This window comes from Danio rerio, chromosome 2, assembly GCF_049306965.1.
Source record: "Danio rerio strain Tuebingen ecotype United States chromosome 2, GRCz12tu, whole genome shotgun sequence".
Taxonomy (NCBI): domain Eukaryota; kingdom Metazoa; phylum Chordata; class Actinopteri; order Cypriniformes; family Danionidae; genus Danio; species Danio rerio.
The window spans coordinates 38,377,878-38,390,781 of record NC_133177.1 but is presented as its reverse complement, the minus strand read 5'-3'; the positions used below and the strand labels follow the sequence as shown (position 1 = coordinate 38,390,781).

The 12,904-nt window shown below is 38.2% G+C and overlaps 1 protein-coding gene across 10 annotated transcripts in view; it reads right to left on the bottom strand.

Moving 5' to 3' along the window:
• The window catches only part of tnr (tenascin R (restrictin, janusin)), a 238,342-nt gene that overhangs the window by 63,844 nt on the left and 161,594 nt on the right, over window positions 1-12,904 (bottom strand). For all 10 annotated transcript variants that reach the window (XR_012385660.1, XR_012385666.1, NM_194383.1 and 7 more), the window contains 3 exon segments: window positions 7,973-8,236; window positions 5,350-5,465; window positions 1,455-1,605 (listed from right to left, as the gene is read on the bottom strand). Coding sequence is in view for 8 of the 10 variants with exons in the window: in NM_194383.1 (NP_919364.1) it covers window positions 1,455-1,605; window positions 5,350-5,465; window positions 7,973-8,236 (531 nt within the window). In the remaining 2 variants the exon portion in view is untranslated.

The window sequence follows — 12,904 nt, the reverse complement described above, 5'->3', positions numbered from 1 at the left end:
TCTGTAAGTGACAGAAGAAGAATTCTTGGGTGAAGTTTACATTAAGTGCATAATTGCTGGTAGACTCACCCATTCATCATGGTGACATTTTCCATTAGCTAAAGCAATGTGACACCTCCTTGCAGCTTATGCCTTTCCAGCCCAGCCCCTATCACACACTATTTCAAGAGGTCTGTTTACACACCCTCCATTGTGAGGGCATTATATCACTGAATGCATGTTTTTCTGCATGTTTAGTCTGACATATCTGCAATAGTGTTTTCTTCTGACAACATTTCATAGTGCAGTTGGAAGGTGAGCCCTCAGTTCAACCTTACAGTTGTGCTACACTGATTTCAGCACCAAGGACAGGGGGGAAACAACAGGACATGGCAGATGGGTGGAGGAAATCACTGCTCAAGCCACTTCCAACTTGTCAACTACAGCTACAAAAGAGACACTAGTGACTCAGCTGGCTGAGTAACCCGAAGGGAAAAGCACTTCACATTCTTCTCTCTTTCATCTTCTCAGCACAACAGAAAACAAACGTAACCTTTTTCCTTCTGCACTGTGCATCCGCCCGAAGAGCATTTGCTTGCTTTGCAAACTTTTATGTCTCATTCAACGACGAAGCATCCTGTTCTGCCATTCGACACAGAGTATCTATGCTGCCTATCACAAAACATGAATATTTGAAAATACCAGGGATGTCGAAAGTATCAGTCAATACTAAAAAAGATGCTACATAATATAATAATATGATATAATATAATATAATATATAATGTAATATAATATAATATAATATAATATAATATAATATAATATAATATAATATAATATAAAATATAATATACTGTAATATAATATACTATAATATAATATATAATATAATATAATATACTATACTATAATATAATATACTATAATATAATATAATATAATATAATATAATATAATATAATATAATATAATATAATATAATATAATATAATATAATACAATATAAAGAGTGGTATTTCCAGAGAATTCATTAGAATGAATTAGTTTTATCTCCATGAAGCAGAGATGAAAGTTCCTTAAAAACAATTAACAAACAACTACAAAGTGCTTAAGCCACAGTATGGATTCTTACACAAAACTTATTGACTTAAAATATAGTGAAAGTGTAGGGTAAATGCATGAACCGAACAATTGTGGTACTGTAGGTCATTAAAAATCAAAGCTATATACAGAAAGCTCAAGAAAAACGCAGCGCAGTTATTGGAGAACGAAACAGTGAGGCGTGGGTGTTCTATAGATTGGCTGGTGGAGCATGGCGCTAACAATGACCAAGGTCGCAGATTTGATTTTCAGGGAAACACACATACACATACAGCATGTCCTCATAAGCATAGTACTTAAATGCACTTTAAATCGCTTGGAATAAAAGTCTGCCAACTGCATAAAAGTGATGTAAATGAGTGAGAGGCATACGTGTGGTAACAGTTGCGGTAACAGGCAGGCTCCTGCCTTGGTCTTTCAGGGCCACCAGGTTGACAGTGTATTCTTCTCCAGGCTTCAGTCCCGTTTGGTGGAAAGATGTGATGGTACTGGGTAGCTGTGCTGTCATCCCTCCATCATTGTCCTTTGATATGCACAAGACACAAACACATGCAAATAGATCACATTTCAAAATTCTGGCATCAGAGTGCAGGCAGGCATGCAGAAACAACAGTCTACCGCTCAAATCAACAGAAACTGTTTTCAGAAGCCAGTCAGCTGTTTAAAAAAAAAAAAAGAACAAGCTGCTAGAATTTCTGTTTAGATTGGTTTCGCCAGATGTTTGATGTATTGAATCAAGTCTTGTTTTTTCCCCAAATCGCTTAGCAGAGCACTTTGTAAGTTTGATGCATCACACCCCACAAGACATCGACTAACCTCCCTGGAAAGCTTACGAAATCAAGCAATATCAAAGTGTGTGAGAGTTTCAGAAGATGTGACTGTTCTAAAAAGCCTTTTCCCTTTTGTTCTTTGCCATTGACTTGGTGAATGCACACTTGTCCCTGCCCTCGCATCCATTATGATATTGTGGGAAATAAGAATGGCTCTTGTGTTTTGTAGGATTAAATCCACAGAGGATAGGACTTCCACTTCTAATATGATTTCCCCAGTGGTGTGCCAAGTTGGCGCAGTACTCTTAGCAGACCCACTCACTGATGGAAGATTGAAGTGCATGCTGAAGTGCACCCCGTTCCCCCCAAACCATCAGTCTCTTTGTATTCACCTCCTGTTGTCCCGTAAGAGGCTTTTGACTTTGTATCAAAGGTATTTTCTTCTTTCATTTAAAAAGTGAAGGATTTATGAGACACATGAATGACTCAAAGCTCACTTTGCCAGAGCACAGGCTGTAGACAAAGACAGTAGGATGCAACCCAAACTTCTCAACACAGGACAGAAAACTGCACTTTTTAAGGGGTCCTAGAAAGTGTGACTATGTTGCCACTTGATACATAGGCCAGCTAATAAGAGCTGTGCAGGTAAACCCAAATCCCCTGGCATAAGAAATGGAACTAGTGAATAGCAGGAGCAGCTTTTAGGATCCTTGTTAAAGCATCCACCTTCCATTATGGACATGTTGTTTTAAATCCTGCTTAAAGCAGGGCTAGTACAACATGAGTGCTTACACTGATGCAGTGGCCCAGATGTGTATACTTTTAGAGGAAGCCAACTACTAGGAGCTATTAAGGTAAATCTCAAAAGTCACACAAGAATTGTTTATCTGTCAGGCCTTTGCACCCCTACTAAAGCACTTGCGTATACTAGGGACGGTCATACGCTTTACATTAATATCGGGGTGAGTAGAGTCTGAGGGGTTACATTGGTGCCATGACCTAGATGAGAGTGGATGATTTTAAAGTGGTCATATAAAAGGAGCTGCACAGGTAAACCTCACTACCCTGGGCTTAACAAGAACACTGGAAGTGTCAATCTGTCAAGCTCATTTGAACAAGAGGTACTTTGGTGCTATGACTGAGGCCTTGTTACACTAATATGTTTTAGTTTAAAAATGCATACATTTTGATATGGTTACGCCTTCCATTCACACTACCCCGGAGTTTTTTAAGGTCCGAAAATGGAGCATTTTGGAAACGCTGAAGATTCCATTTTCGTTTTAATACGCTGCTGCTTCGTCTCAGTGTGGATGAAGGTAAACAAAGACATCTAAAAATGGAGGCAAATCTGATTGGTTTTTTTTCCTCAATATTAAGTAGCCTACAAAAGTCTTGCACGCTTTCCTTTTAAGTTCAAACTTCACAAGTTTGATAAGGAAAACAAAATCAGGTCAGGTATGGAGTTTACATCAGGTAAACCTTCAAAGAGAAGTGTGAATTTATAAACTCATTCGTATCACCCTGGCTACATTGTTTCACTTTCTTAACAATAAAATGAAAACATGATATAAGGAACTGCCTATTTTCATTTTCATATTAGCAACTTAACAGACACCAAAAATTGAGGCATCATGTAGCTGCATATTTATATGACGGTCACTTTCACTGTATGCATATTTATAACATAAAGAAAACTATAATATAACTGCCTCCTTTCATTTTCAGTAAACAATACGAAACATACCCTGTCTCTTTGCTTAATAATAGTTTTAATAATCAATAATGGCCATTATAAAAGTATAATGTCCAAAAAGTTTGTGCAATATAGGAAATAACGGCAATAGAGGTGTACATAGTTACATAAATGAATATATAAGGCTATTTTATCTTTGCTCACAGCCAAAACACATTACCTGAGAACAATAGAATCAAAAGACCAGGGAATATGTATGTGGGGACATAGATAACAAGATTAATTAAATATGACGTTTAACAAATATAGTGAGATTAGATTCAGCAATAGATTCTTGATGAACTGTCCGACATGCACACCTCTCAGCTGGGATTCTGTGCTCAAAGCACCTGCTGACTGGCTGGAGCTCAGATGCACGCATACACTGCAGCGCATGCCAGAGTGTGTGTGTGGCCATGTGAAGTGCATTTTCAGCAGTATAGTGTGGACGGAGATATTTTCAGAAATGCCAGGTGAAACACCAGTGTGGAGGTGGATCGTTTTTATTCTAAAAGGCAATTTTTAAACTAAAACGTATTAGTGTAAATGGGGCATCAGATTGGAGTGGATGCTTATGGTGGTTTAAAGGAAGCCAGCTAGTAAGAACTGTGCTGGTAAATCTGACTCTCTTTAACCTCAAGAGATGCGCTAGTATCTGTTTTTAATCTTTAACATCCTTGTTAGATCACCTTCCAAGGCCTTGGTGCTTTGATAGACTAACCTCAATGAGATTATAAGGAAAAAAATGAATAAATAAAAGAGAGGGGAGTATAATGAAAGTCAGTTACTAAGAACTGTGTAGATAAACTTCACTCTTCTGGCCTCATGAGGCACTCTAGGATCTGATGCTAGAGGCAGCAGTCTTTTAAATCCTTGTTAAAGCGCCTGCCTCCAATGCCAGAGATGTCTGTTTGAATTCTGCTCAGAGTGGTAGGAGTAGACCTGGAGGGGTTATACATGAGCTCTGAAAATGATCAGCAAAAAGACTCACCAAATCATCTGCTGGTTGAAGAAATGATTATGTCTGGCTATTTAGGTAAAAATGTCCCAACGTTCTTTGCTTTCATAACATAAAAGCCCTCCTTTGATATGGTTTCTTTGCTGGAGAGGAACATATGTTTACAGATTCTGTGGCCAGTCTTAATAGCAACATTACAACAAAACAAAACACCTCAGGCGCTCTGATGTGTATTGGTTTTTATACATGGGGAGAGATGTTTCACCCCAATGTGAAATGACAGGTATGTTGCATAAGACGCATGTTGTTTTGCATAAGGCGATGTCTCCCACTGCTATTTCATAATGATGCGCTGAGCACAAGCTCCACATTTTGTTGGCATGCAGGAGCTGGATGCTTTTCTTCTTCCTGTGAGGGTGCAGTATGCACATGCTGAAAATGTTTTGTCCTTTCTCCAGATGGAATATTTGAAAGGGGATTAGTGAACATCTCTGCCTGGATGTATTGTGTTTCTGCCATGATGCAAAATAATTCTCTTTCAAACACAGACAGACTGACATTTATCATGCTGAGAAGCACCTGTCAGAAACCGAATCATCGTTTCAAAAAGCATTAAATTATCAGCTGCGCCCAGATGTCTGTAAAAACCTTACATTGCTCTTTCCTTGTTTATTGTTGTCCAAATACAACACGGTGGACGCTAAAGTCTGAAAATGCTACAAGATTCCAGGACCTCTGTGTTGTTACGCCAGAAGGTACAGCAGAGGCAGAATCAAATGAAGTGTGACCTTCTAAGGAAAGCCTTACCTTGGGAATGAAGCTTATTTCCCAACCATCAAACAAGTAGTCTAAGGGTTGCCATTGAACCTCCACGGATGTCTCCATGATGGATTTGAAGAGTAAACCGTCTGGATTTGAGAGATCTGAAAGGTACAGATTGATGCATTATTGGCCTCCGTCCTATGTGCGTTCAATAAATCAGCATTTTTCTCAGCCAAGGCAGATCTTTACTCTGCTTTTAGCTCTGTAAAAAGAGCAGTGGATACTAAGCAGCTTATTTTATTTTATTTTATTTTATTTTTTTGGAGTTACTTTCAATATGCATCGTCTCTTCTATCTGTTTACATTTGTTGTATAATAGATGCAGTCGGGAATCCCAAAGAATACAAGTCACAAAATACTATTACAGTCATTTCACAGTACATACAAGTAAACCTCCAGCCTTTTCATTGTCAACAATGCATGAGCCTCAAGAGGATTTGAAGGTAATTTCATGGAAACAGTAATAAAACACGCCATCTCTGCTCTGGGAGTGTTTGGATTATTGAAAGTGTATGATGGCATACAAAAGTGTGTAAGTAATAAATGTGCAGTCATACAATCATTTTTACCATAGCTCTCACAGTCTCAGTTCCTCTTAATCTGGATGACCTACATAAACCATCGTTTAAAAGTTTAAAAGCACCAATTATCATTTAGCGAGGACATATTAAACTGATTAAAACTGACACCCAAGTCATTTAATTGTTTTAAATCCTCTATTCATCAAATAATCATGGAAAATGTCCACAAATTATATAATAATAATATATTAAACAGCATAACCATTTTCAACCAATCTGGGCTTCTTGGGGTTTGGGAGAAGTTACCCTGACGTTTATGTTTTTTTATTTTTATTTCTTATAAATGTTTTAATGACACTGTGTTTAGCACAAACGGTAATATTAATAACATTTAAACAGCACGTGTGTACAAGTTTGTATTTTGATAAAACATGATTTTTTTTTCAAGAAAAAAAAAAAAACAGAATAAAATATTATCTTTAGCTTTTTTTCTGTTGAATAAAGTTTTAATAGAAAATCTGAAAATCACCTTGCCAAATTATTCACATAAAACAGTATATGGATTGAACTTTGAGAAAGTTCTTTTGTCTGAAGTAATGGCTGCTAATAATTCCTAATAAATACATTTTATATTCAATTAAAGACATGGTTCAAAATTTACTTATGTTCTATGAATTAATGTTAATGTAATCTAAGAATGAACAACATATGTACAGTATTTATTAATAATCATAGTTCAACATTTCCTAATGCATTATCAACATCCAAAGTTGTGCTTTACTGTAAAGCGTTACCAAAAAATGACTGTCTAACATCCATCCATCCATCCATTCATCCAACCACCTTACCAGCCATCCAACCAAGCTACCCACCTACCCATCTCTCCATCCATCCATCCATCCATCCATCCATCCATCCATCCATCCATCCATCCATCCATCCACCTTAACAGCCATCCAACCAAGCCACCGACCTACCCATCCCTCCCTCCATCCATCCATCCTTCCATCTATCCATCCATCCATCCTTCCTTCCATCCATCCATCCATCCATCCATCCATCCATCCATCCATCCATCCATCCATCCATCCACATTACCAGTCACCCAAGCACCCATCCATCCATCCATTCATCCACCTTACCAGCCATCCACCCACCCACCTACCCATCCATCCATCCATCCATCCATCCATCCATCCATCCATCCATCCATCCATCCATCCATCCATCCATCCATTGCAATGTTTCCCTATTGATAACTGCAGAATTTTAGCTATTCCAACTATCCCATACATTTGCAGAAAATGGGCAATAATGCTCAACATTTGTTTCATTTTTGTAAGATTACAGAAATTACGGCTCCACTAGTTGAATATGTCAGATGTCTAAGTGAGCTTATGATGCCTGCCAGATGCGATGTGCAAATACCAATTTCTTTCAAATTCATTAAGTTCCAATTATCTTTATTATCCCGAAATTACCTACGATAATGTACAGAACAGAAGGCCAGTCAGTGGTGCTTTGTGATTGTCTCCAGAATACCCAACTGGCTTTTCACAAATAATGGAATATTTGTTATGACGTGTTCTATTCTAGGCTGAGGCATTTTGCTCAAGGCTGACAGGCAGAGACTGTATGCGAAAGGCCTTCTAGCATTTTGCCAATCTGGCACTGTTACTCACCAGGTGGTGGGTGTCTAATCATATCCTGTTGGCAAAGGCAGCCAGTTGTTCCTCTGAAGACATAACATGAGGCATGTGTGTGGTGTGTGTGTGTGTGTGTATGTGTGTGTGTGTGTGTGTGTGTGTGTGTGTGTGTGTGTGTGCAAATGGTACTGAGAAGGAGTCTGTAATCTCTCATAAAGGTCTATTAAACCTGGGTCATGCTTGGGTAACGATGATGCTTACAATGAAAATGTCACATTCCAGATCTATGCAAAACACCTCAGACAAAAAAATAGCTTTATCTGACAAAAACACTGATGTTATTTGTATAAAAGAGGACTCAGACATAAAAAAATAGCTTTATCTGACCAAAACACTGATGTTATTTGTATAAAAGAGGACTCGGGAGAGAAATGCACTCACAGGTGGAGACTAAGGTGTTCATTGGGGAGCTGATGATGTTGTCAATCACTGCATACACGTTGACATTGTACTCCAGACCCGGATTTAAACCTTTGATGGTGATGTTGGTAACATTTCCCGGGACTCTCATTTCTAGCTGGACTCCGCCTGGAGTTGTGGGGGCATAAGTGATGAGATAGTCTGTCAGGATCGCTGGGCCTTCCCACTGTAGATCAATGGTGTTTTCTGACACTCCCCGAACTCGCAGATTCATTGGAGGTAAAACTGTCCATAGAAAAAGATGAAGATAACATATTAATATAAAAGATTCTATTTGGAATATATTTGGAGAATAAAATCAGTCACACTTTATATTTGGTGGCCATAACTAATATGCACTTACACTGATATTAATCATTTGTTACAATGTACTTATTGTATAAATACTGTATATGCTTTTTAAATTGTATGTATGCGTGATTAAATACCTGCATGTAATTACATCTGTAATTAATTTAAACACCTTAACCCATCCTTAAACCTACTTGTACCACCTAACCTGTCCCTAACCCTAGCCATATTCCACCTCAAAAGCACCAGAGATGTTCTACAATACATTATGAACCCTGTTCAAGTACACAGTAATTAGTAGATAGTAGTTAAAGGCTGATTTATACTTCTGTGTTGAGTGGTCACCGTGACCTAAAGTACGGCGCTGTTACGATAACCAGCGATCATTCACTGGAGATCGCTGGTTTCCTCTTTCTTCATGAACCTCACTTCCGCATTCCCCAGGACTACATTTCCATACATGCACTTCTTCCAATCACGCACGCCTGGTCACTCATCTTCCTGATTACATCACCAGCTGAAACCTGTTACAGAGACTGATTACACACAGTATTTAAGCAGCACACACACTCATTCACATTGCCGAGTCTTGTCTACTGTTTGGTGACATTTCTACGCGTTTCTCCCGATCTTGTTTCCCCGTGTCTGTACCTAGCTTTGTATTCTAATTATTCTGTGTAGCCGCCTGCCTTTCGACCTTTTGCCTGTTTACCGACTTCGACTCTGGATTTGTCCGCATATGCCTGTTCATACCTGTTTTGACCATTGCTTGCCTGACCTTCGAATAAACCTGCATTTGGATCTTACCTTCAGTTGTTTGTATCTATCCGAATCACAACAGGCGCATGCCTTCCACGTTGCGGTGCATTTATACTTCTGCGTGTTGTTTGTGTTGCTCTGCAATAACACTTCCAAAATACTAGCTGGGAGTGATGTTTTTATGTTCCTCTGTGTCGAGTTTCTTCACTGGTGTTTAAATTTTCTAAACACTACCTTAATGTACAAGTAACTAAAACTCGCTCATTCTGAGATGGTAACCGGCAGACATGCAACGTGCAAGTTTCCAATTGTAGCTCCTTCATGGTACTTAACACTTGTAAACACTCTTTCCAGCAGGTTGGTGTGGCCCCACCCATACTTGTCAGTGCTACCAAGCCAACCAATCACAGAGCTTGCGTTATGCATCATTGTGACGCGTGCTTGACGCAGAAATAAAAATCAGCCTGTAAACCACCTAATAAAAAATAGGTGGCTATAAAAAAAAATTGTGTTCTTTGAGGCAAATAAAACTAAACAATTGACTACTTTTACTAACAGAAGCCTTTTAAAAATCAAATAAAATATAGAAGATGAGCTGTCTATTGGTTTGAAACACATGCGTAAAACTTAAATTGAAACTTCTAGTTTAAAATATCTACATTTTAATATTTGAACAAATTCTAAACATTATAAAATTCAATATTTTATACTATGCTGTTTAAGTTGAGGTGGGAATAAAATGACATTTCTTCCAAATGTAAAATAAAAATGTTAAGATAATTTTTAAATAAAACTAAAAGATGTAATTTACAGTCATATTTTAATTGACTTTTACAAAACATCATACCAGTGTTTTAACTTTAGAAGAGTTAAAAAATATTATTTGTTAAAATAACCTTATAAATGTTATCAGAACTTTGTATAACAAAACAAATAATAACATTTTACTCAAAGACAAAGCTAATAAATACAGAAACTGAATATTTTCAAGACAATCTGCCAAGCCGCCAAATGCGGGTAGATCTCGGCTATGGTAGGTTAGAAAACAACACCCACTAGCCACTTTGGCTGGTTAAAAATAATTTTTAAATTGTAGTTTTCTTAAAAGAAAGTTTGACAATAAATATGCCCATCGAGACGCAGCACGACTGACAAAAACAACTGTGTTCGCATGAGCAAAAGAAAGCAGGTGAATACGGAATGAGAGGATGAGCATGCGCATGGAGAGACTCTCACTCACTGATGAGGGCTTCAGTGTCGTGCAAGCAGCTGATGTGTTGTGCATAAGTGTTTAAATGCTGGTGCATTCTCGTTTCCATGCGCAAAGCAACCTTGCCTTGAAAAGCAACTAATGCAGTTTCGGTTCCCTTTGGAATAGACGACAATAAACGATGCTCGCAATGCTTGCTTTCAAAAGTTTGAGACTCTTTAAAAAAATTTTTTTGTGTAAGCAGCAGAGGTTGCCACTTTCCCTTTAACCATTCTTTAAACAAATTATTAATGGGCCTAACTTTAACCATGTGCAGGTGATCATCCATTCATTACCGTGCACAGTATGTTTTTCACCTGCTGTCTTTTAAAGTTATTTTTGTTAATATGGTTTAATTATCATCCTTTACAATAGCATTGCTTTAGGACAGGGGTCTCAAACTCAATTTACCTGGGGGCCGCAGGAGGCAAAGTCTGGGTGAGGCTGGGCCACAAAAGGGATTTCACAAAAAAAAGTCCTCAAATGTCATTATTAACAGTTTTAATTATTTCTTCTGAACATGAAGTGTCCTGAACATTAATAAAACATTGAGTGAAGATTAGGCCTTCAGTAGGCGCGCGATAACACCGCTCTTGAGTACGCGCGCGACAACACAGCTGATCAGAATGCGCGCGACAACGCGCATTGAGTGACAAGCGCGCTGTGTACGGATAGAATCAGCGGAGCGGGGAGCGCTCTCTCTCCCCGCTCCGCTAATTCTGTCAGTGTACAGCGGTCAGCGCGGGCCACAAAATATTGCATTGAGGGTCGCAAATGCTCCGCGGGCCGCGAGTTTGAGACCCCTGCTTTAGGAGATTAACTTCCCATTTATGCTTATAGAACTGGTGATCTGGGACCTTTAGCCAGGACAGACTACTGTGCATAGTTTTTGATACATGACAATAGTTGTTGTAAAAAATGTCAATCATTTTTTTTTTAAGAAAAGTTTTGTTGAATAAAAAGTGTATGTATAGTCAAATGTATGCATAAAAATATGTTTTTTTTCTAACAACAAAATTGTGGCTAGTAAAAATGGCGAGTGGCTAGTAATGTTGAAAAACTACTAGCCACAGAGGCTGGTGATCAAAAAAGTTAATGTCAAGCCCTGGTTGTATGTAATAACCTCTTTCTCTTTCTCTTTCTCTGATTTAGGTTTATCAAAGCTAGTATTATTATACAGTAAAGTTGCAAGGCTGCAGTTTTAAGGGGTTATTCCAAACCACATTTAGCATTACAGTACCTGACAATGATGTTCCAGTATGTACTTGGAAAAAAGTTAGAAAATGTAGCTACTTATAAAAAGTGTTTGAAGGATCCCACTCAGGCTACCCAAGAGACTAAGATACAACTCGGGTCTCCACAACACATGAGACGTCCTCCTGATACCGGGCTCATAGGACTAGCTGTAAGTGGCCCCTTGGGAATTGCAAAGAACTTGAGAAAGCAATTCAGCTCCTTCCGCACGAACAGGACAGACTGGCATCCCTTCTGGTCCCCCTCTACAACCGACCCCTCAAAACAGAGAAAAAAAAGTCCCAGGGTGCCTACTTAGCAAAATTTATCACTCTAGCATCTGTGCTGTTCACCCAGAGCTGCTGCCAAGATCCCCTTTTTATTCTTAAGGAGGAACAAGAATCTTGGAAATGCAGCAGATACTGTCTTAGACAAAAATAAAGTAATATATTTTTAAATTAGTTAATTTATTTAATATATAAATTAGGGATGCTCTGATCAGGATTTTTGCAGACAATATGGATGACCAATTCCTTGTCATGGTGATCGGCCAATTCCAAGTACTAATTTCATGGTTTTTGCTACATTCATTCTTCTATGGTGGAGCGCCAGTCAAAAATTGATCCTGCCATGGGTACATTACATCCCATTCAAAACATTCAGTTTTTTTATTAAAAATTACATTTTTTTAATAGCGGGTTATAATCACACCAAAACATTTTAAAAGGTGAAAAGTGAATTATAACAGCGTAAACTTTTCTGTAACCGGTATTTGTTTAACCCTTTAAGGTGACAAGCTGACTGACTTACTGACAGGTGTGCAATGCGTCCAGTAAACACGACATAGCTTTTAGTTATGATAAACAGTTTCCATAATTATACTTTATAGATAAAGGTCTGTGGTTCTGCATACAATGACTTTATCTTGCTGGAGTTTATTGCCGTTTCACTTAACGCATTAATGCCGCTCTATAGGTCTATTAGAGACATTCATAAACAGGAAATCTAATGAATGCTGGAGACATACTTGTTACACAAACACACTTAATCGCACTTCAGCAGCATTTATTTGAGAGCAAGAAAATCTGCAATTGAGCAGCGCACATTTAAGGGTGCATGCACGCTCTCACTTTGTCATTAAAATAACGCTGTAGGTAGTTGGTAGATCTGTGTAAAAGGCCTGCGGCCACAGCTGGAAAAGAATTCTAGAGGAAACGCTGAATTCTGATGCATAAAGCACATATTTCCTCCAAGTATGATACTTCAGTGGATATCTTGCTTTACCTAAGAGAATAAATAAAAAAATCTTACATAAAATTCATTAAACATTTACACTTAAACATTACAAATTAAACTAATGT